The 20,804-nt window shown below is 36.6% G+C and overlaps 1 protein-coding gene across 1 annotated transcript; it reads right to left on the reverse strand.

Annotated features, from left to right (window-relative positions):
• Positions 1-2,116: 2,116 nt before the first annotated feature.
• Positions 2,117-19,856, reverse strand: LOC107545931 (butyrophilin subfamily 1 member A1-like). The gene is made up of 7 exons (XM_087813703.1): positions 19,781-19,856; positions 17,333-17,353; positions 8,195-8,215; positions 7,418-7,438; positions 5,905-5,925; positions 4,034-4,060; positions 2,117-2,891 (listed from the first exon to the last, which is right to left on the reverse strand). Exons 3-7 carry the CDS (start codon positions 8,205-8,207, stop codon positions 2,359-2,361), a joined length of 615 nt encoding a protein of 204 aa, XP_087669829.1. The 5' UTR covers positions 8,208-8,215; positions 17,333-17,353; positions 19,781-19,856; the 3' UTR covers positions 2,117-2,358.
• Positions 19,857-20,804: the final 948 nt, after the last annotated feature.

Genomic DNA, 20,804 nt, shown 5'->3' on the forward strand with positions numbered 1-20,804 from the left:
GAAACAAGTGGGGTTTCTCTGATTTTAGAAAAGGTTTCTTTTGCTGTGCAAAAGATTTTTAGTTTGATATATTAGTTTTGCATTATTTTTAAGAAAATAATCAGATTGCATTTCAAAAAAAAGTATTAATTTGCAAGTTCTGCTACTATACTCTAACAAAGTATCACAAAAGGAGTAGCATAAACAACAGCAATTTATTGTATTATAATTGTGGAATCCAGAAGTCTGAGATCAAAGTGTTGACAGGGCCATGCTTGCTCTGAAGGTGCTAGGGAAAGATCTGCTCCAGGCCTCAATCCTAACTTTTGGTGGTTTGCCAGTAATCTTGGATGTTCCTTAATTTATAGCAGCAAAACTCCAATCTTCACATGCATCTCCCTGTGTGCATGTCTGTGTCCAAATTTCCCTTTTTATAAAGACTTGAGTCCTGTTGGATTAGGGACCCACTCTACTCCATCTTAATTAGTTACATCTGCAAAGACCCTGTTTCCAAATAAGGTCACATTCTGGGTCACTAAGGGTCAGGACCTCAGCACATGATTTTTGGGTGTTGGTGAGGGAGACAGTTCAACCCCTCACCTAGAGTGTACTGAGAAGGAAATGAGAATCAGGTTTTTAGATAATTATTTTGAGAGGGTTGATTATAAAAGACAGAAGAATGCTTAAGGGGATACGGAGATGGTTGAATACGTGCATTGTTTTGATTTTTAGATGGGTAAATTTTGAAAATTTTAAGGTTCATGGGAAAGAACTAATAGAAAGGCTGAGAGGAGTAAGGGGCGTGTCCCAGGACCAGAGGGGGCAGTAGGAGTAGGGAACAGGTGGGTTGCTCTTTGTAAAGGAAGAGAAATACTTCTCTTAATACAAGTTTGACAACAGTAGGTTTACAACTGTTTATTAAATAAAACCATAATTAATAAATAATACAAGGATAAGCTGCCTTTCCTGTACTCACCACCATAAACCTACTTTTGCCCCATCCAGCATAACGAGGGAGGAGTCATGGAGAGTGCAGAGTTAGGTAGGCTTGTTATATTTATTATTGCAAAGATGAGGCTATTTCCTTCTAATTGATTCTTATTACTATTATTTTCTTCAAAGTGGGAACAGAATTAGTGGAAGACAAGCTGTAGATTTAAAGTAAGGAGACTTTTTTAATGAAATTGACTGTGCAAAAATAAAGAAATGCAGCCGCCTGGAGAGTCTCAGTAGGATGACCAGATAGTGCTGGTGTCCAAGGTGTGACAGGTGGCTGCCTGTGTACAGAGGAAGCCATTTGCTCATGTGTGAGAATTTCTAGAACATGTTTAGTGGACAGAATGAGAAATGGATGATAAGATTCATCTGTATCTGGGGCTTTGTCACGTCTATATGAAAGAGGACAATGAAGGCAGAGGTTTTCACGGATTTGCTAGAGAAAACTTATAATTGTTAACCATGGTACCTAAATAGAAAGGGCAGGAAGTGAGTCAGCAGTGATGATGAATCAGGAGAAACTGAGAACCCCAAAGAGACCGACACACTGGAGGAGCAGGGGCAGCTAAGTCACCAAGCACAGGACTTCCAGCTCCTGCTTCACCTGATTACTCAGCCCGGACGCCATGTGCTCCCATTCACAACGGGAGGGTGCGCCAGTTAGAATTAGATTCAACCACAAGGGACAAATATCCAACATAGAAACGGCTTAAAGAGTAAAAGTTTATTTCTCACTGAAAAGAATTCAGGGATTGAGCAATAGTGTAGTTTTGGGTTTTTTTTAAGATCTATATTTTTCTGTATTTTACTTTATTTTTTCCATCACCACGTACCCAGCCTCTACCCTCTTCGACCTCCACCCATTCCTCCCTCACAATCACCACACTGTTGTCTGTGTCCATGAGTTCTTTCTTTTTTTTAGTTTTTAAATTTTATTTTTGTGTAAAATATTACAGATGTCCCTTTCTCAAGCTCTCGGCCATCCTATCATTGACATGGCCAGAGATGAACTCTAAGGACATCTTAAGCAAAGCCAACAAGAAGACACACAATTTTCCTTTCAGGACACATCCCGGAAGCCACACAGAACAATTCAGCTCCTAATGCATTGGTCATTATTTAGTCACATTCAGCAAGGGAGGCTAGAAAATATAATTTTTATGCGAGGCTGTCATAGGGCATAATAATAATAAGAGGAGCCTGTAACCAAGGAAGGAGGAAAAATGATATGGGGCCCAACAGGCAGTCTGTGAGCAGAGCTTCATTCTGAGAATGAACCAAGAAGGTAGAAAAAAATCAACTTGTGGCTGGTGGGGAGAACTGTGATCATCTCCGGGGTCCAACGTCATCATTGCTCAGGGAAGGGTAGGCATATGAATTCCATCACCTCTTCTCCTCCACGTGGACTATGGTCAAGGGGCCTGAGCCAGAGGACCAAAGTCTGAAAAGTGGTCTTAGGACACCACTAAATGTGTCCTGGGGGAAGGTGAAAATAGGGGATCCATCTGGCATGTTACAGAAAGATACATTTCCAGCCTCATAATCCAGGAATATCCCCACATGAAGGGGTCTTTCTCTTAGAGTAAGACGAGTTTCTGGGGAGGTGAGAGCCCAGTATTCCCCGTCATAGAGCCTGATGGCCCAGAAACCATTCTGTGGGGACATAGTGACCCTCCCCTTCCTTTTTACATTATCCCTACAGATTCCCAGGTCCCAGGAATGGCTGTCCCCAACCTCCACCTCCCAGTAATATTTCCCTGAGCTGATGTCCTGCCGACCCAGCACACAGGGAAGGTAGTCGAATCTCTTTGTGGAGCTGGGTGGGTCTTGACAAGTTTCTTGCCATGTTACTCGTTTCCCACCTTCAGACAGCAGGAGGGCAGGGTGGGCAGTGTCTGCATCCAGGGTCACATTTACTGCAAAGACAAGTGGACCATCATGTTTCCTGGAAAAGGCTCAGTTGCCTGGGCCAGAGGGCCTCCATTCTGTGAGGGCTTCTCTGGTCCTGGGTAGACCCAGCTCACCTCCACCCGTCTTCCCCCGAGGCTACTTCAGAAGGATCAGGGTCCTTACACTCACTACCACCTTACACTCACTAACTTTCTATTCTTCTTTCTTCCAATCTGCAAGGAACAAATAAACATGAAAACCTACCACCTGAAACACAAAGCTGCCTGTCATCCCAGAATATCTGGGAAGCACTAATTCAGGAATGAAGGAACCAGAGAAAAACATTTGTCCATGTGCTGTCACCTCTTTTTGCAGTTGCTAAAGTCAGTCTGACTGAAGAGCTGCCTCATCCTTAGGTTCTCCATCTAACGTCTCCATGTGGAGATCGTCTATGACCTACTGAGGATGTTGGAATGGTAAATAAGGAATATTATATGTCTAACCAAATAACTTTTTATTCCTATGGTTTCCTTTTCCTTTACCTACCCTCAAAGTATGATGTGAGATACAATATTTTAAATAAGTGCTGGTTTTCTTTCTCTGACGGGCTTATTTGACTTAGCATAATAATCTCCAGATCCATCCATGCTGTCCCAGAGGTAAGAATTCCTTTTTTTATGGTTGTATATATTCCACAAATGCCATATGCTCTCACTTCTATGAGGAATCTAATGAACAAACTAAGCTGACAAACAAAGTAGAAACAGAGGCATGGATACGAGAAGCACAGTGACAGCTGTCTGAGGGGAGAGGGGGGACTGGATGAAAGAAGGTGAAGGGATTAGTCAAAGGACATGTATGCATAACCCACAGACACAGGCGACAAAGAGGTGATGGCCAGAGGAAAGCTGGGGAGGGGGTGGGTGGAGGTGGTTGAAGGGGGGAGGACATCTGTAGTAGTGTCAACAATAAAAATAAAGTTTAAAAACTGCTAAAATTTAGTATTTCAAACACATTATCTGTTAAAATATTGGGTAATCTATTGATTTCATGAAATATATGTTTTGTAGTTTCTTTTATTTTCAATATATACTATTACACACATTATGTGTTCATTTGAGATGTTTTCAATAATAGAATATTCTTTGTCAAAGTCCATGTCACTCACCGGCATAAAATAATGATCTAGTCCTGCCTGCAAAAAAACAAAACAGAAAATGATTCCTTTTTTTTGTTTGTTTTTGTTTCATGTTTTCTCTCATTGTATTTTCCATTTATCTCTGCTTTGTCATGTGTCTCCTTCTGAATCATTGGACATTCTCTTTCTATGCTATATCTTTATATTCCATTTTTCAAACATATTGATCAAACTGTTGAGTGAAGGCTAGAAAAATAGGAAATCAACAAAAGGAGGGAGGAACAGAGGAAGAGTGGAAGGAGTGTGCATAAAATAAAGACAAGAAGGAAGGAGATGAGGGAGAACTTGTGGCTTGAATGTCAGAGAAAATTTATTGAATGTTAGAAAGATAATGTTTTAAATGCTTCTTTGCTTACTAAAGTATATTTTATTGTATTACTGTATCTTATCCGATCCTATTCTAAGAGAGACAGAAGATTGGAGGCATAACTCATAAGGCTTGAACTGAGCCTTCCTCTCATCACCCACACATTGGAGAAAAATTACTTAAGCTAGGAAATGACATCATGAGATAAAGTTGATATGACTTCCTCTAGTGTAAACAATATCAATCATTTGTCTTTCATTTAACCTTATAACCTCTTTAAGAATAAAATGCAAACACAGGACAGGTATTTTAAAAAGTGATGAGGAGAATACTGTAAAGGCGCCCATCTGGCCAAAAGTGCATCTGCAGCAGGAGTCAGATGTAGCCTGCCACCTACATTAAAGAGATATATGCCCAAATGCCATTCAATATAAAAACAAAAGTATAATCAAAAATATTATTAGAAGTGGGGGCTATTATACTTTCAGAAACACCCTAGCATATTAGCTTCTAGAGTCATTACAGAAAAAAATTAGAATTTATATATATATAAATTTTCATATTATATATATAAAATCATTGAACTTTTTAAAAATATAAATTTCTTCTGGATACATAAAATGATTTCATTTTGTAGAATTAACTACTATGCCAATAAAATGCAGAAATGAAAAGAATAAATACTACAGTTGTGTTAAAAAGCCAGGAAAAGTTGTGCAAAATATTTGTTTACTTTTTTTTTCTTTCTGTTTTGCTCAATCCCTCCAATAATATGGTGATTTTTGGGGTGAGACATGGGGGAGGAGCATATAGAGGAGACAAACGGTGTTGGGTGGTGACTTGACTTGTGGTGCTGAACACATAATACAATGTACAGATGATGTGTTGTGGAATTTTGCACCTGATACCTGTGTACTTTTGTTAAACAGTGTCACCCCAATAAATTCAATGAAAAGGAAATAAATATATTTGTATACTTGTGAAGCCTTAGGTAATATGATAAAGGTCATTGGAAGATTGAGCCTCATGTTACAGTTTCCAAAAAATGACAACAGAATTTACATATCTTTCATAGAACAACGGATGGAGAAACCTACTCAGCAAGTTTTTTGACTACTTTCATCTCTTAGGGTTTGGCGAAGTATCAATTGCAAAGAAATAGGCCCAACCACATGACAGAAATAGAGAGTTGAGATGTTTTCCAGAAATATATATGAAATAGAAACCATGGGTATATCAATCTAATGCTCTTTATCTCACCACTTAGTGAAATTATAACAAGCCACTGGAGACAAAAGAAGCCAATGTTTTTAAAGGAGAAATGGTATGGAATAAAAAAAGAAAAATTAGAAAGAATGAAACACATGGGGAGAACTTAATTTAGGAGAAGTCCATATACAAAACTTGGGCAGGGAGTGTAGACATCAGGAGAAAGAAAAACCAACAGATGACATATATTTAAAAGACAGGACATGTAAGACACTAAGAGTCATTTTAAAGGGGTCTGGGAGTAATGAGTTGTCAGAAAATTTACCAATATTTTTCTGCAACACTTCTGAAAAGAAAAATGGAAAACCAATGTAAGTATCTTGAAAAAGGAACACAAATGAAATTTAAATTTCTTGACAAATTTGTATGTAAAATTAAAGTTAGGATGCAGATAAACACAACACACTTTTCATGGAAACGGACGCGGGCACACACACAAATACACACACACACACACACAAACCCTAACTGAGAGCTCATATTTATCCAGAAAATAGTCTACAAAAATTATAAGAAGGAATAAAAGGAGAATATTTATTTATTTTATTTATTTATTTATTTTTAAATATATCTTTATTGATTTCAGAGAGAGGAAGGGAGAGGGAGAGAGAGAGAGATAGAAACATCAATGATGAGAGAGTCATTGATCGAGCCCGCAACCCAGGCATATGCCCTGACCGGGAATTCAACCCCGATCGCCTGGATCCTAGGTCAACGCTCAACCGCTGAGCCAAGCCCGGCCGGGCGAGAATATTTATTAAAATGAGAAAAAAAGTAATATTGCAATGATGACTACTTTTAAAACTGTTCTTAATCCCTTAATAACTCTACATACTTAGAATTTTTTTTTTTGATTAGATTACTTTTATTATTGCAGCACTGTAGTGATGAAAAGTTGCTTAAAGCACCAAATTAGAGAATAATGAATCACTGGTACTGAGAAAATGCAGGGTTGGTTTTCAGGCATATCTATTAACAACACTTTTGTCCACCTATGTAACAAATCCTAACACTATTTGGATTTCTATTATAATTTATGCTGAAATGAGCTAATGTAAACAAAACCGCTTGAAAGGAATGGAAGTGTACAAATGGTGAGAGTTAAAATCAAATAACCTAAGTATTTGTTCTAAAAAACATATGCAAAAATTTTAAAAATACCAAAACTTCAAAGTTATATCATTAATAAAATGTAACTGAAGGACAAGATTGAGCCTACAGGGTGGGTGAAAGAGTGAGACTCGAGGTGACACTATACCAGAGCCTGACGGGATTTACTCTCGTGTTTGACAGGAAAAAGGAGGAAGTGCCCTGATCCTCACCCTGGGAATCTGCTCTCATCCCTCAGAATGTGCAGAAAATGGCCCCTGGAACTTGGGAAGCATTGGCGGAGGTCCTCAGGGAGGGCCGTTTATGGACAGTGTGTGTAGAGTGGAAATCCCGTGCCTCTGAGCCTCATCGTCTGCATCTCACAGGATTCACACTGGAAATGGGGCAAGTCTCCGGGGAGCAGGGAAAACGCTAGTTCCTAGGGAAGGGCAGGTGTGAGATGGAGAAAGGAAGAAACTGGCAGGCATGGGAGCGAGGAAGAGCAACGGGACACAACCTCATGTGTGAGAAGTCTATAAACACAGAAATTGCCAAAGGAGGAGCAGGGATCCAAAAGCCAGGCGAGCCGATCGATGTCATGAAGGGAAAAATCAGACAATGCAGAGGCATCAAGTCAAGAATAATATTTTTAAACTGACTGGAATAAAGCGTTGTCTGGAATAACTTACCCAATTTTCCCTGAAGGATTTCTGAAAAATAGAATGAAAAGAAATTGTAAATATCCTGGGCAACAAATGTAAAAAAGATCCAAATTTATCATACATAGTCGTACAAAATTAAACCTGTCTGCATGCAGATGGACACAGGACGCACACACACACCTGCCCAGGCACAAGCACATGCAGAGACAGAGGTGGCAAGCTCTGGTTTGCTCAAAGACTATTTTTGCAAAATTAAAAGGGGGGAAATGTCGAAATGTAGTATATTCAGAAAAAAAAAAAGGAATAGAGTCCCGTTCACTTATAAAAATACTCTCAAATTCTTTTGACTTTTCTTCAGATTGTGTGTTGATTAGCTTTACTTGTGGTTCAATAGATTTCACAAGCCCTGTGCTACTAACTGTGCCTACAGGGTGGGGCAAAAGTACATTTACAGTTGTTTGTTAAGTAATACAAAATTTTAATTAATACAAAAATTTAATTAATCTGTAATAATACAAGGAAGAACTGTGCTTCCTGTAATCACAAGTGAAAACCTCCCTTTGCCCTAATCTCTACTCATGTCTCACGCTTGCCGTAGCTACGCTGTACATTATGGTCTCAATAAGAACATATTTGGATAAGGGTAAGCAACTGATTCTACAGGAAACCCTGCATGGCTTAGAAGACGTGTAGAAGTGTGAAGCAATGAATTACACATCAACACAAAGGCAGGAAATGTGAGGGACAACAGGAAAGCAGTCATTTTAAAGGGACTGGGAGTAAAGGCCATCTCAGTTCACTTACCAAACTTCTTCATAAGTTCTTCTGAAAAAGGAGATGGAAAAATGAAATAAATTTTATGACAACGAAATGCAAAGAAATTTCCAAAGTATTACAAACACTGTATGTACAATGATACCTAGGTTCCAGATAAGCCACACGCAGGAGCCGGTGAACACACACACACTCGCTCACCCAGACCCAAATTCATCCTCACAGGCATGAACCCACACCGTGGCTGAGAGCTCCCTTTTGAGGACACTGACGGGGAAAGAAACGAATGAACTTGATGCACTGAGACTATTACAAGAAGAGTCGTCCTGGCCATGATCTTATGCAACATCTTGTTTCCTCCTGACATTATTGTAAATATCGTGGGCAACAAATGTAAAAAAAATTCAAATTTATCATAAAATACTCCTACAAAATTAAACCTATCTGCATGCAGGTGAACACACCCCACATCCTTAAGAACAGTAGTGGAAAGCTTTCATTAAGTTACAGAGGACTGTTGAAATCTAAACAGGATTAGCAGTATAAAAATAGTGAATTGAAATTAAAATATTAGCAATACAATTGTGTTATTTACTTCAAAATTTTTTTAATTTCAGTTGACTTTTTGTAGTATCTTCATATTATTATTATTTATATGCTAGTTTTAACAAATTCTCTTTTTCGTAATATATATCCATGGTTTTGTCAAAGTAAATTTAGTCATTCATTAAATAACACAATAATTAATAAATTAATAGTAACACAATTATACATTTCTTTTTGAATTCATAACTGTAAACTCACTTTTGCCCCTGCCCTCTACTTATGTCTTATGTGTGCAATACCCATGTTGTATATTGTACTTGCTACAAAAATAGACTCGAATGACATGGACCCACTGCTTCTAGTGTAAATCTGTGTTAGGTTCCTGTGAGCTCTATTCACAACACATTTGTCAAACCAAATCTTGTCAAATCTTCTTCTTTAATCTTATATTTACGTTTTGGGGTAAAAGTTGGTTAATAAAATTATACAGGTTTCAAGTGTACGTTTCTATGATACCATCTGAATATTGAATTGTATGCTCACCACTCAAAATGAATTTTCCTTTCATCACCACATATTTATCCTACCCTTCACTTACCTGTCACCATCCTTCCTTCTGGTAACCACTATTCTGTTGTCTGTTTCTGTTTGTTTTTTTCTGTTTGTTCAGTGCTGTTTTGAGTTTTATATTTTATTTATGAGTGAAATCATATGGTACTTCACTCTCTTTGTCTGACTGACTTATTTCATTTAGCTTGGTACTGTTAATATTCATCCATGTTGTGTCAAATGGCAGCATCTTTCCTTGGGGCTGAGTAATATCCCACTGCATGTATGCACCTCGTCTTCTTTATCCAATCATGTACCCAAGTACACTTCAGTTGTTTCTATGTCTTGGCCACTGTGAATAATGCTGCCATGAGCACAGGGGTGCATATACTTTAGCAAATAAATGCTTTCTTAATTTGCTGGTCGATATCCAGGTGAGGGGCTGCTGGGTCATATGCTTACATTTTGAGGAACTGTTTTCCACAGTGGCTGCACCAGTGTAAATTCCCACCAGCAGTGAATGAGGGTTCCTTTTCCTCCACAGCCTGCCCAGCACTTGTTATCACTACTCTCACTGATAGTAACCATTCTAACAGTTGCGAGGTGGTATCTTATTTTAGCTTTTATTTGCAGTTCCCTATTAACTAGCAAAGTTGAGCATCTTTTCATTTATCTGCTGACCGTTTTTATTTCTTATTGGGGAAGTGTATGTTCAGGTCTTCCGCCCATTTTTCAATTGAGTTTTTTGTTTTTTGTTGAGTTGTATGTGTTTCTTATATTATTTGGATCTGAACAGCTTTTCAGACTCTGTTGACTCTGTTGCTTATCATTTTGTTGGTGGTTTCTTTTGCTGTGCAGAAGCTTTTAGTTTTATATTATTCACTTATATTGTCTTTTACTTCCTTTGCCTTTGGAGCAAAATTCATAAAATCTTTTAGAAGACCAAGGTTCACAAATTTAGCACCTATGCTTTCTTTATGTAATTCATTGTTTCAGGCATTATATTTAGGTCTTTGATCCATCTGAGTTAATTTTTGTGTATGTGGACGGAGAGTAGTCAAGTTTCTTCCTTTTCTCTCTCTCTCTCTCTCTCTCTCTCTCTCTCTCTTTCTTTCTTTCCTTTCTTTTTCTTCCTCTTTTTTTGCACGTGTCTTTCCTATTTTCCCAGCTCTGTTTTTTGAAGAGGCTTTCTTTTAATGCAGGCTTTCGGTTCCTTTATTGAAATTTATATGCTCATATATATGTGGTTTTATTTATGTTCCATTATTCTGTGTGTCTGTTTTTCTGCCAATACAATACTGTTTTGATTATTGTGGATTTATAGTATAATCTGAAGTGAAGTAGTGTGATATCTCTGGCTTCATTAATTTTTCTCAGGATTGCTTTCACTATTTGGCATCTTTTGTAGTTCCATACAAACTTCATGATTTTTTTTTATTCCATATCTTTACAAAATGCCACTGGAATTGAGATAGGGATTGCATTACTTTATCTATTGCTATTGGTAATATAGTTATTTTAAATATGTTGATTTTTTAATTTCACGAACATGGGATCTCTTTCCACTTTCTTTCTCTTTCAATGACGCTTTGTACTTTTCAGTATGTAGGTCTTTCACATCTTTGGTGAGTTTATTCCTTGATATTTTATTCTTCTTGTTGCAATTGCAAAAGGAATTGTCTTCCCATGCTTTTTTCCTGAAATTTTATTTAGGAATGCAATGGATTTGTGTGTATTGATTTTGTATCTTGCAATTTTACTGTATTTGTTTATTGCTTTTAATGGTTGTTGTGGTTGTTGTTGTTGTGTGTGTGTGTGTGAAGTCTTTTGAGTTTTCTGTATAAAGAATCATGTCATCTGCAAAAAGTGACAATTTTCATTCTTCCTTTCCAATTTGGATGCCTTTTATTTCTTTCTCTGAATGTTTGCTCTGGCTAGATCTTCCAGAACTATGTTAAATAAGAGTGGTGATCGAGGATATCCTTGTCTTGCTCTTGATCTTAAAGGAAAAGCTTTCAATTTTTCACTAGGAGTATGATATTAACTGAGGGTTTGTCATCTATGGCCTTTATTATATTGAAGTACTTTCCTTCTATATCCGTTTTATATATTTTTTTAGTCATAAACGGATGCTGTATCCTGTCAAATGCTTTTTTTTTTTTCATATAGGCTCATGGCAATAGGCATATTACCATGTATTATGTATTTAATACATTACCATGTATTAAATATTTATCTAAGTACAGTATTAAGACACAAAGGTGGGCCCTTTGTTCATTTTCCCTCAAAATAATATGTAAAATACTTCTAACTCAAAACTGAAAAACTGACAAACATAAAAATGGGATAATACTTAAGTATATTTTACATATTCTACATAAAATTAATATTTTAAAATAAATTTTTGAAATAACATTTGTATTTTAATTATATTAGCAATGAAAAATAAGCAGATTACAATAATATAAAACTAAATGTAAGTAAGCAGAAGTAATTCAAGAAAATGCTGTAGTCTGATCATGAGGTTGGGAAAAAATAAGAGAATTAGAATCTAATTTAGTTTAACAATTGATTACTGGTTCTTCTAAGCAATTAATCTCTAGCAATCAGTTTCATATTCTACGAATTAAAGAACTTGGAGTGGATGACCTCCTTTCTGGTATCTAAGAAGTTGCAATAAAATTCATTAATATATACAAGCCATATATTTTGGCATCAAATGCTTTTGTTGCATCTATTGATATGATCATATAATATTTACCCTTCATTTTTTTAATGGAGTGTATTACATTGATTGATTTTCATATGTTGAACCATCCTTGTGCCCCTGGAATGAACCCCACTTGATTGTAATGTACTATTTTTTAATGCACTTTTTTTAAATTCAAACTGCTAGTATTTGTTTTAGGAGTTTTGCCTCAGTATTCATCAAGCACATTGATCTGTAGTTTTATTTTCTGTGTTACCCTGCCAGGTTTTGGTATCAGGGTTATGCCGGCCTCACAAAATGTGTTAGGAAGTATTGCCTCTTTTTCAGTTTTTTGGAGGAGTTTGAGAAGCATAAGTATTAAATCTTCTTTGAATGTTTGGTGGAATTCACTAGTAAACCATCTTGTGCTGGACTTTGACTTTTGGGGAAGGTTTTGATGGTTGTATTAAGTTCCTCACTGTTGACAGGTTTATTTAGATTTTTCAGTTCTTCTTGAATCAGTCTAGCAGGTTTCATGTTTCTAGTAGCTTACTCATTTCTTCTAGGTTATTGAATGTGGTGCCATATAGTCTCTCATAGTAGGCTTATATGATCTTTTGTATTAAAGTGGAGTCTGTGGTAACTTCTCTTTCATTTCCGATTTTAAGTTTTTTTCTCTTTTTTCCTTAGCGAGTCTTTCCAGTGGTTTATCAATTTTATTAATCTTTTCAAGGAACCAGTTCTTTGTTCCATTAATTTTTTGTATAGTCTTTTGCTTCTATTTCATTCAATTCTGCTCTAGTTTTTATTTATTTCCTTTCTTCTGCTAACTCCTGGCTGCTTTTTTCCCACGTTTTTACAGTTGTAATGTTAGCTTGTTTACTTGGGAATTTTATTGTTTCTTGACATAGGAATGTAATAACATAAACTTCTCTCTTATTACTGCTTTTGTTGTATCACCCAGATTTTGACATATCTTATTGTCATTCTCATTTGACTGTATGTATCATTTGATCTCTCTGTTTATTTCTTCTATATCCGGATCATTTTTAGTAGCATAATGTTTAATCTTCACATATTTGTTTTTCTGCTTTCTTTTGGCAGTTGATTTCTAATTTCAAAGCATTGTGGTCAAAGAATATGCTTGGAATTATTTCAATCCCTTTAATTTTGTTGAGGCTAGTTTTGTGTCCTAACACATGATCTGTCCTTGAAAATGTTCTATGCACATTAGAGAAGCTTTAATAATCTGTTGTTCTGGGATGAAAGGTTCTGGGAACGTGAATTATGTCCAGTTGGTCCAATATGTCATTGAAGGCTAACATTTCTTTATAGAGCTTTTGGTTGGAATGATTTATCCATAGCTGTCAATGGCATAATAAGTCCCCTACTATTATTGTGTGTCTGCCAGTTTCTCCCTTTACTTCTGTTTGTAGTTGCTTTATATATTTTGATGCTCCCTGATTGAGTGTTATGTCTTCTTGATGCAATGTCTCTTTTGTCAGTATAAAATGTCCATTTTTGTTCCTTCTTACCTTGTTTTATCTTAAATATATATATATGGCCACACTTGATTTTCTGTAAAGGCCACTTGCTTGGACATTTCCCACACTTTCACTATGAGTCTATATTTGTCTTTGCAGCTGAGATGTGTCTCCTCAAGACAGCAAACGTTTGGGCTTTGTTTGTTGATCCAATCTGCTTATCTGTGCCTTTTAATTGGTGAGTTCAGTTTATTTGCATTTAGGGTGATTATTCATAAATGAGTATTTCTTATAACCATTTTATCTTTTATTTTTTGGTAACTCTGTGCCTCCATTGTCTCAGTTCCCTTCGGTTGTTTTAGTTTGGTGGTATTCTATGTTTTTACCTCTGTTTCCTATATTTTTAAGTTATGAGTCTTAGTTTTGGATTTTTAGTATGTGGATACTATGTTTACTGGGAGGATTATGCAAAAGGAAGCTTCTTATATGCTGTAGTGCTTTTTCTTCTGAATGCATCTTATCTCCATTCCCTTTGTGTATTCAGAACTTTACTCCCTGCCCTTTTTTGTTGTTGTTGTTGTTGTTGTTGTTAGAAAGTATCCTTATTAATGCTGTTTATTTTTGAATTGCAATAGCTATTGCCTTCCTTTTAAAAAATAGTTTACCTCCTTTAACCTTTAACTGCTATTTAAGTGTATAGTAGCCTATTCTGCAAAAGGAATGAAAGAGCCTTTTTCTGTCTGTCTGTTGGTGAACTTTCTTATAGTTTTGTTTTTTGTTTCAGGTAGAATATTCCCCTTGAGTATTATCTGCATTAGAGGTCTTGGGTTGGTAAATTCCCTCAGCTTCTGTATATTTGGAAAAGTCTTTATTTCCTCTTCATTTCTACGGGATAACTTTGCTGGTTATATTATTCTTGGATTGTAGTTTCTTTTTCAGTAATTTGAATATTTGATTCCACTCTTTCTATGCTTGTAGAGTTTCTGCTTAGAAATCTGATGATAATCTAATGGAATTTTCTTTATAAATTATTGTCTTTTTTCTGGCTGCCTTGAGAATTTTTCTTTGTTGTTAATTTTTGACAATTTTAATACAATGTGTTTTTGGATTCGAGGATCTTGTTCTTTCCTTAGGTTTGGGAAGTTCTCTTCAGTAATTTGTTTGAATAGGTTCTTTGTTACCTTCTCCCTCTCTTCTTATTCTGGCATGCTTATTATTCTTATATTATTCTTTCTGATGTCCAATAGCTCTCCCAAGGTTCTTTTCTTTTTTTTTTTACTCTCAAGTCTCTTATTCCATCTGTGTTATTTCTAGATTTCTATCTTCAATATCACTAATTCTTTCCTCAATCTGGTCAGCTCTATTTCCTAAGATCACTAATTCACTCTTTATCTCTCTTATTGAGATTTCATTGAGCTCTTCATCTCCAGAATTTCTATTTGGTTATTTTTAAAGTTTCAATCTTTTTGGTGAAGTACTCATTTTGTTCATTGATTTTATTTCTGAGTTGATTAAACTATCTGTAATTCCTTGTATCTATTTAAGGATTTTTATAACTGCAACCTTGAATCTCTCATTTAAATCACATATTTCCATATCTTTGAAATTTTTTCTGGAGATTTTTTTTTTTTTTTTTTCTGAGCTGTGTTGTTATCTTGTTTATTTGATGCATTTCTTCTCTATCTAGGATCCTACGCAGGAGGAGAAGTCTTTCTATTGTTTAGTAGTGGATGCTTTAGAAGCTCAGGATTTTTAGTTTCTCTTGCACTGCTCTGAATTGTTTGATCTCTGCAGGGTGGTGGAATATAGTCTGTGTTCCTTGGTGAGGTAAAGATCTCCTCTGTGATCAGGATGCCTTGATCTCAGGACACCAACCCCACAGGGGAAAAGAATGGGTGATGTTTTTCCTAATCTTTGAAATCACAGTGTTGTCTTCTATAGCCAGACACTGGCAGCAGTGCAGCTGTGATGGGTCAGGGTACAATGAGCCAGGGGGTGATAGCTGGTGACTTTCTGGCTTGGTTCTCCATTAGTGGTGGCTGGCAGACCTCAGTGTACCCCCTCTGTATCTCCACCTATACCTAAGATTAGACACAGTCTGAGCATGTGGCTCAGGAAAAGAAATGTTTCTGTAGCTCTGGTTATCAAGTTTGCAGATAATGTGCTCTCTAGCCCCAGCACTAACTGCTACAGATTCTTCTGGGACCTGTTGCTAGCTATGGGAGGGTGAGAGGAGGTAGCTAGGCTCTGTGCTTTGTTTTTCTTCCTGTCATGAAAAGTGCCAGACAACCAAGCTCGCATCTCTATGCTTAGTTCCTGCACTGGTCACTGGGTTCAGCCACAGCATGTACAGACCACTCCAGCAGGAATGTTCACTCTGTCTCTCTGCTCCATCTTGGGTGAAGGGAATGCCAGCAGCAATCTGATTCCTCCCCTCTCCTGAGACTCGCTGTGAGCTCAGTCTCAGGTCTTCTCCCTTCCTTCCTCCCTGGTTTATTTCCACTGTCCTACCTTCAGATGTTTCAATGCGCCAATCTTTCAGATGTGTTTGCATGTTGAGCAGGGAGTCATTTGTTGAATTACAGCTGTTCATATTGTTGAAATTTAAAGGGGAGAGACCAAAAGGACCTCTCATGCCTTTATTCCTCTGATGTCACTCTGAAACCCTTTCATAGTTTACTCCATGGTTCAAATTGACCAATATTTTTGAGAATTGGAGACATATGGTTTCAAAGGATACCTCACCAATTAGAGACAGTGTTGGATTATCTCTTCCACATCTTGGTGGAAAAGAAACAAATTCAGGACATAGCACATTAAGGATTTCCTCTAGGAAAAACCGTATTGTATTACTCATTTGTTTTTCATTAGCTCTTCTCTTTTTTTCAGAATAAAATGCAAACATGCCTGAGTACATGAGATAGGTACTCAAGTCATGAGGAAGCATAGAGTGAAAGCTCCTATCTAAAACTGTAACTGGAGAAATATATAAAGCCTGCACCATACACTAAAGAGATATGTTGCTAAATTTCATTTAAATGGTAAACAAAAATCAAATTAAAAACTATTATTATTAAAAGAGAGATGTTAAACTTTTATGATTGTATTAGCATTATATGAAAAATATTTTAGTAGTATCTTAAGATTATAGCTTCTTATATCATTCACATAAATTTCAAAATTGAGAAATACATTATAAGTGACCTTTTCTTAATCTACTAAGTTTTTCTACAAACATTTAAAAAGAATTGCAGTTGCTAGATTAATAATCACATTGATGAAAATGCAAAAAGAAAACACAACAATGACTATGGTATTAAAGAATATAAACCTAGAAAATTTTTTCCAAAATATGCGTGTACTTGGGAACACTTGGGTAATATGATCATGGACAATGGAAGAGTGAGCCTAACTTCAAAACCATATCAATGAGTGATATCTGAATTTACAGAGTCTTTGAAAGAACTATAAATGGAAAAATTTTATTCATCAAGTTTGGTGGCTTACTTCATAAGATACTCACTCAGAGGACAGTTTCCAGAAAATAAATATAGAATGTAAACCATGTACCCATAATCCCTATCTGCCTTATCTTACAAAATTCATAATGAAACTCTGTTAAGATTCTGGATGATAAAAGAAGACAATTTTTATAAGTACGTAACATATAACATGAAAAAAGATAGGGATGGGAAAAAATGGAAGGTAGGAAACAGAAGTGTAGAGGAGTTCATAAGCAAACAAGTTGGGGAGGGAAAAGTAGACGTCCAGGAGAGAGGCAAGCCAACAGATGGCATATAGATAAGAAACAAAGAAAAATAAAACAGAGAAGGTTAAAAGACACCAAGAAAGTGAGCATTTAAAGGGTTATTGAAGTAAAAGATTGTCAGAGAAATTTACCAATTCTTTTCAAGATCTCATCTGAAAAATAAAATGGAAAAAATCTATGTAAACATCATGAAACAAAAACAGAAGGAAAATTTAAATTAGTGGAAAAGTTCACATGCAATGGTAAATGTACCCAAATGCAGACAAACACACATACACACACAAATGGGCAGACTCACACACATGCACCAAAAGTAAATGAAACCTACCTTTTGTCCTGAGAATATTGTTCAAAAATTTAAAGGAAAAAAAAGAATGAATCTACTAAATTGAGAACCATTGCAGGAATATAAGTTCTGGTTGTTACTTTATAAAAATGTTTTTGATCCCTTTGACATTACTGAGGCTTTTATTATTCATTTGCTTAGATTTAGTATATTTTTTGCTGCTGCTAAACATACATCATCAATTCTCATCATTGTGGTAGCTATGTTATATAAGGTAATCACAAACTTAAGTTAGCAAACACTGAATCATAATTTCTAGAAAAAACACAGGATTTGGTTCCTGGTGTCTTTATTCTCATTTTTGTCAAGCAATAAATACTTAACCTTGTTTACTGTGAGTTTCTGTTTTGACTCACACCAAAGCGAAGCTCATATTATCTCAGTCTCTTCTCAGAAGAAAATGCAAACACACTTCCATACATGAGATTTATTAAAAAGAGATGAGGGGCACAGAGGAAGGCACCCATTTGTGCAAACCTGTGCCTGTAACAGTAGTGATATGAACACTGCTGCATGCACTAACAAGGTATATTTCTGAGTTCCATTCCCTCTGAGGACAAAAATAGAACTGAGAGCAAAAAGTCTTTATAAAAAGAAGGTACCTAACATTTTTTTGTTTGTTTGTTTTGTTAATCCTCACCTGAGGACATGTTTTTCATTGATTTTTAGAGAGTGGAAGGGAGGGAGGAGGAGAGGGAGAGAGAGACATCGGTGTGAGAGAGGCATTTGGGTTTGCTGCCTCCTGCACCCACAGCGACCAGGGGCAAGGAGTGAGCCTGCAGTCCAAGCATGGGTGCCTGGCCAGGGATTGAATCCATGAACCTGGGGCCTGGGCAGACACTCTAATCATTGAGCAGCACTAGCCAGGGTGAGGACATTAAACTTTTAATCATTATATTAGTGTTTTATGAAAAAAATCTTTTTGGGCCAGGTAAGTGTGGCTCAGTGGTGGAGTGTGGCTCTTGGTTCAACCCATGAACCAAGGGATCACGGGTTCGATTCCAGGTCAGGCATGTGCCCTTGTTGAGGGCCTGATCCCCAGCAGGGGGCATGCAGGAGGCAGCCAACGGGTGTTTGTCTCTCACTGCTGTTTCTATCTCTGTGCCCCTCTCCCTTCCTCTCTCTAAAACAGTTTTAAAAATCTTTAGAAAACATTAAGGACAATACCTTCTTGTGTCACTCACATTAAAAGATTCAGAATTGAGCCCAGCCAGAGTAGGCTCACTTAGTTGAGCATCTTCCTGTTCACAGCAAGGTTTCCAGTTCCCTATCAGGGCACATACTTGGGTGGAGGGTTAGATCCCAGCTCAGGGCATGAACGGAGGGAAGTCCACCTATGATTCTAACTAACACAGATGCCTCTTTATCTCTCACTCTCTCTCTCTCTCTCCCTTCCTCTCTCTAAGCACGTCCTCAGAAGAGGGTTAATATAAACCAGAATTCAGAGATATATGATCCCCAAAATTAACTTAAGATAGAAATCCCTTCTACAGGTATTAACGAATTGCAGTATGACAAGTTGATTAATGTGTCAATAATTTATTTTAATGTAGTAAAACTACAATCATTAAAAATAAAATTTTTAAAAATCAGATGAAATCTTTTTATACTTGGTAGCATTTAAGTAACATGCTCAGGGGAAAAGAACAATGACCTTCAAGTTTACGTTGACCAATCAATGATACCGGAGGTCACACTGGCCTTAGAGCACAGTGGAGAGAGGAATGTGTGAGAGGATCGTAACCAATACTCCGGGTTAGAATGGTAGACGCCGAGAAGGAGTGCGAATCTTCTCTCATCACTCAATGTTTGCACAAAATGGCCCCTTGAACTTGGAAAAAACGGCAGAGGCAGTAATTTAATGGATATTTTACAGACAGTATAAATAGAGTGGAATCATGTGCCTATTAACTGAATTCTCTTCACCTCCCAAGATTCATAGTGAAAATAAGTCAAGTCCCTGGAAAGCAGAAAAGGAGAGAACACATAGGGAAGGACATGTACGAAGTGCAAAAAGGAGTACCCTGGGAAGGATGGAAGTTGGAAAAAGTAAAAGATGGAACTTAATACGTAAGAATTATATAAACAAAATAATTGAGGACAGAGGATCAGCCATCCAAAAGAAAAGTGAGCCGATGAATGTGGTGTATGGGGAAAGACAGACAATGTAAAGACATCAAGTAAAAAGCTAATTTTAAGGTAAGGAAATAAAGGATTGTAAGAATTAATTTACCGTATTTTTCCTGATGATTTTCTGAAAAATAAAATGGAAAGTAATTGTAAATATCATGGGAAAAATATTAATAAAACTCAAATTTATTGTAAAATACTCATGCAAAGTTAAACCTATCAAGATGCAGCTGAACACGCAACAGACCCTCAGGAACAGTGGCTGAAAGCTCTCATGTGCTGAGAGACGATTGTTCCAAAATGAAAAGGGAGAAAAGGTGGGAATATAGCGATTTAAGAAAGAAAAATTAGGGATAGTGTTCTCTTAGTTACCTTATAAAAATATTCTTAATTTATTTTGACATTTTTATAATATTTTTGGGGGTTGTTAGCTTTAACAATTTTTTTTTAATATATCTTTATTGATTTCAGAGAGAGGAAAGGAGAGGGAGAGAGAGAGACAGAAACATCAATGATGAGAGAGTCATTGATCGACTGCAGCCCGCAACCCGGGCATGTGCCCTGACCAGGAATCGAACCCTGATCGCCTGGATCCTAGGTCGATGCTTTAACCACTGAGCAACACCCGGCTGGGCAAATTTTTTAGTACTAAATATAATGTAGGGTGGAACAAAAGTAAATTTACCGTAGTTCATTAAATAATATAATAAATAAATAATGCAAGAATAAATTATTGTATTTATCCTGTGGTTTGTATACTCATGCATTTAACCTACATTTGCCCCTGTCTGTACTAAAATTTATTTGTTAAAATAAGAATACTTAGAGTTTTTAACTTCAAAAGATACTATGAAGCTGTAGTAATGAAGAACATGTGTTGTTGACATAAGGGTATGCAACTAGATGAGTAGAACAGGAATAAGCATATGACCAATTCATTTTTTTCAAAAGGTTCACAGGCAATTCAGTGGGAAAAATTATAGTCTTTTCATGAGTTGGTGTTGGCCCAATTAATACCCACATGCAAAAAGATGCTTAGATCTTTCCCAAACTCCACAGAAAATAATTAATATGTGTCATTGACCTAAGGGTGAGCTACAAGTGTATGTCGTTCATTCGGAAAAAGT

This window comes from Miniopterus natalensis (genome assembly GCF_054644295.1).
Source record: "Miniopterus natalensis isolate mMinNat1 chromosome 5 unlocalized genomic scaffold, mMinNat1.hap1 SUPER_5_unloc_2, whole genome shotgun sequence".
In the NCBI taxonomy this organism is placed as follows: Eukaryota; Metazoa; Chordata; class Mammalia; order Chiroptera; family Miniopteridae; genus Miniopterus; species Miniopterus natalensis.

Bases quoted from the DNA above. Each gene is read 5' to 3' on its own strand.
- LOC107545931 (XM_087813703.1), bottom strand. The intron at 4,061-5,904 runs GTAAATTTTCTG...GTTTTTTTGCAG, and splicing joins AGTGTTGCAGAAAAATATTG to GCAGGACTAGATCATTATTT. The intron at 2,892-4,033 runs GTGAGTGACATG...TTGTCTTTGCAG, and splicing joins TAGATCATTATTTTATGCCG to TAAATGTGACCCTGGATGCA.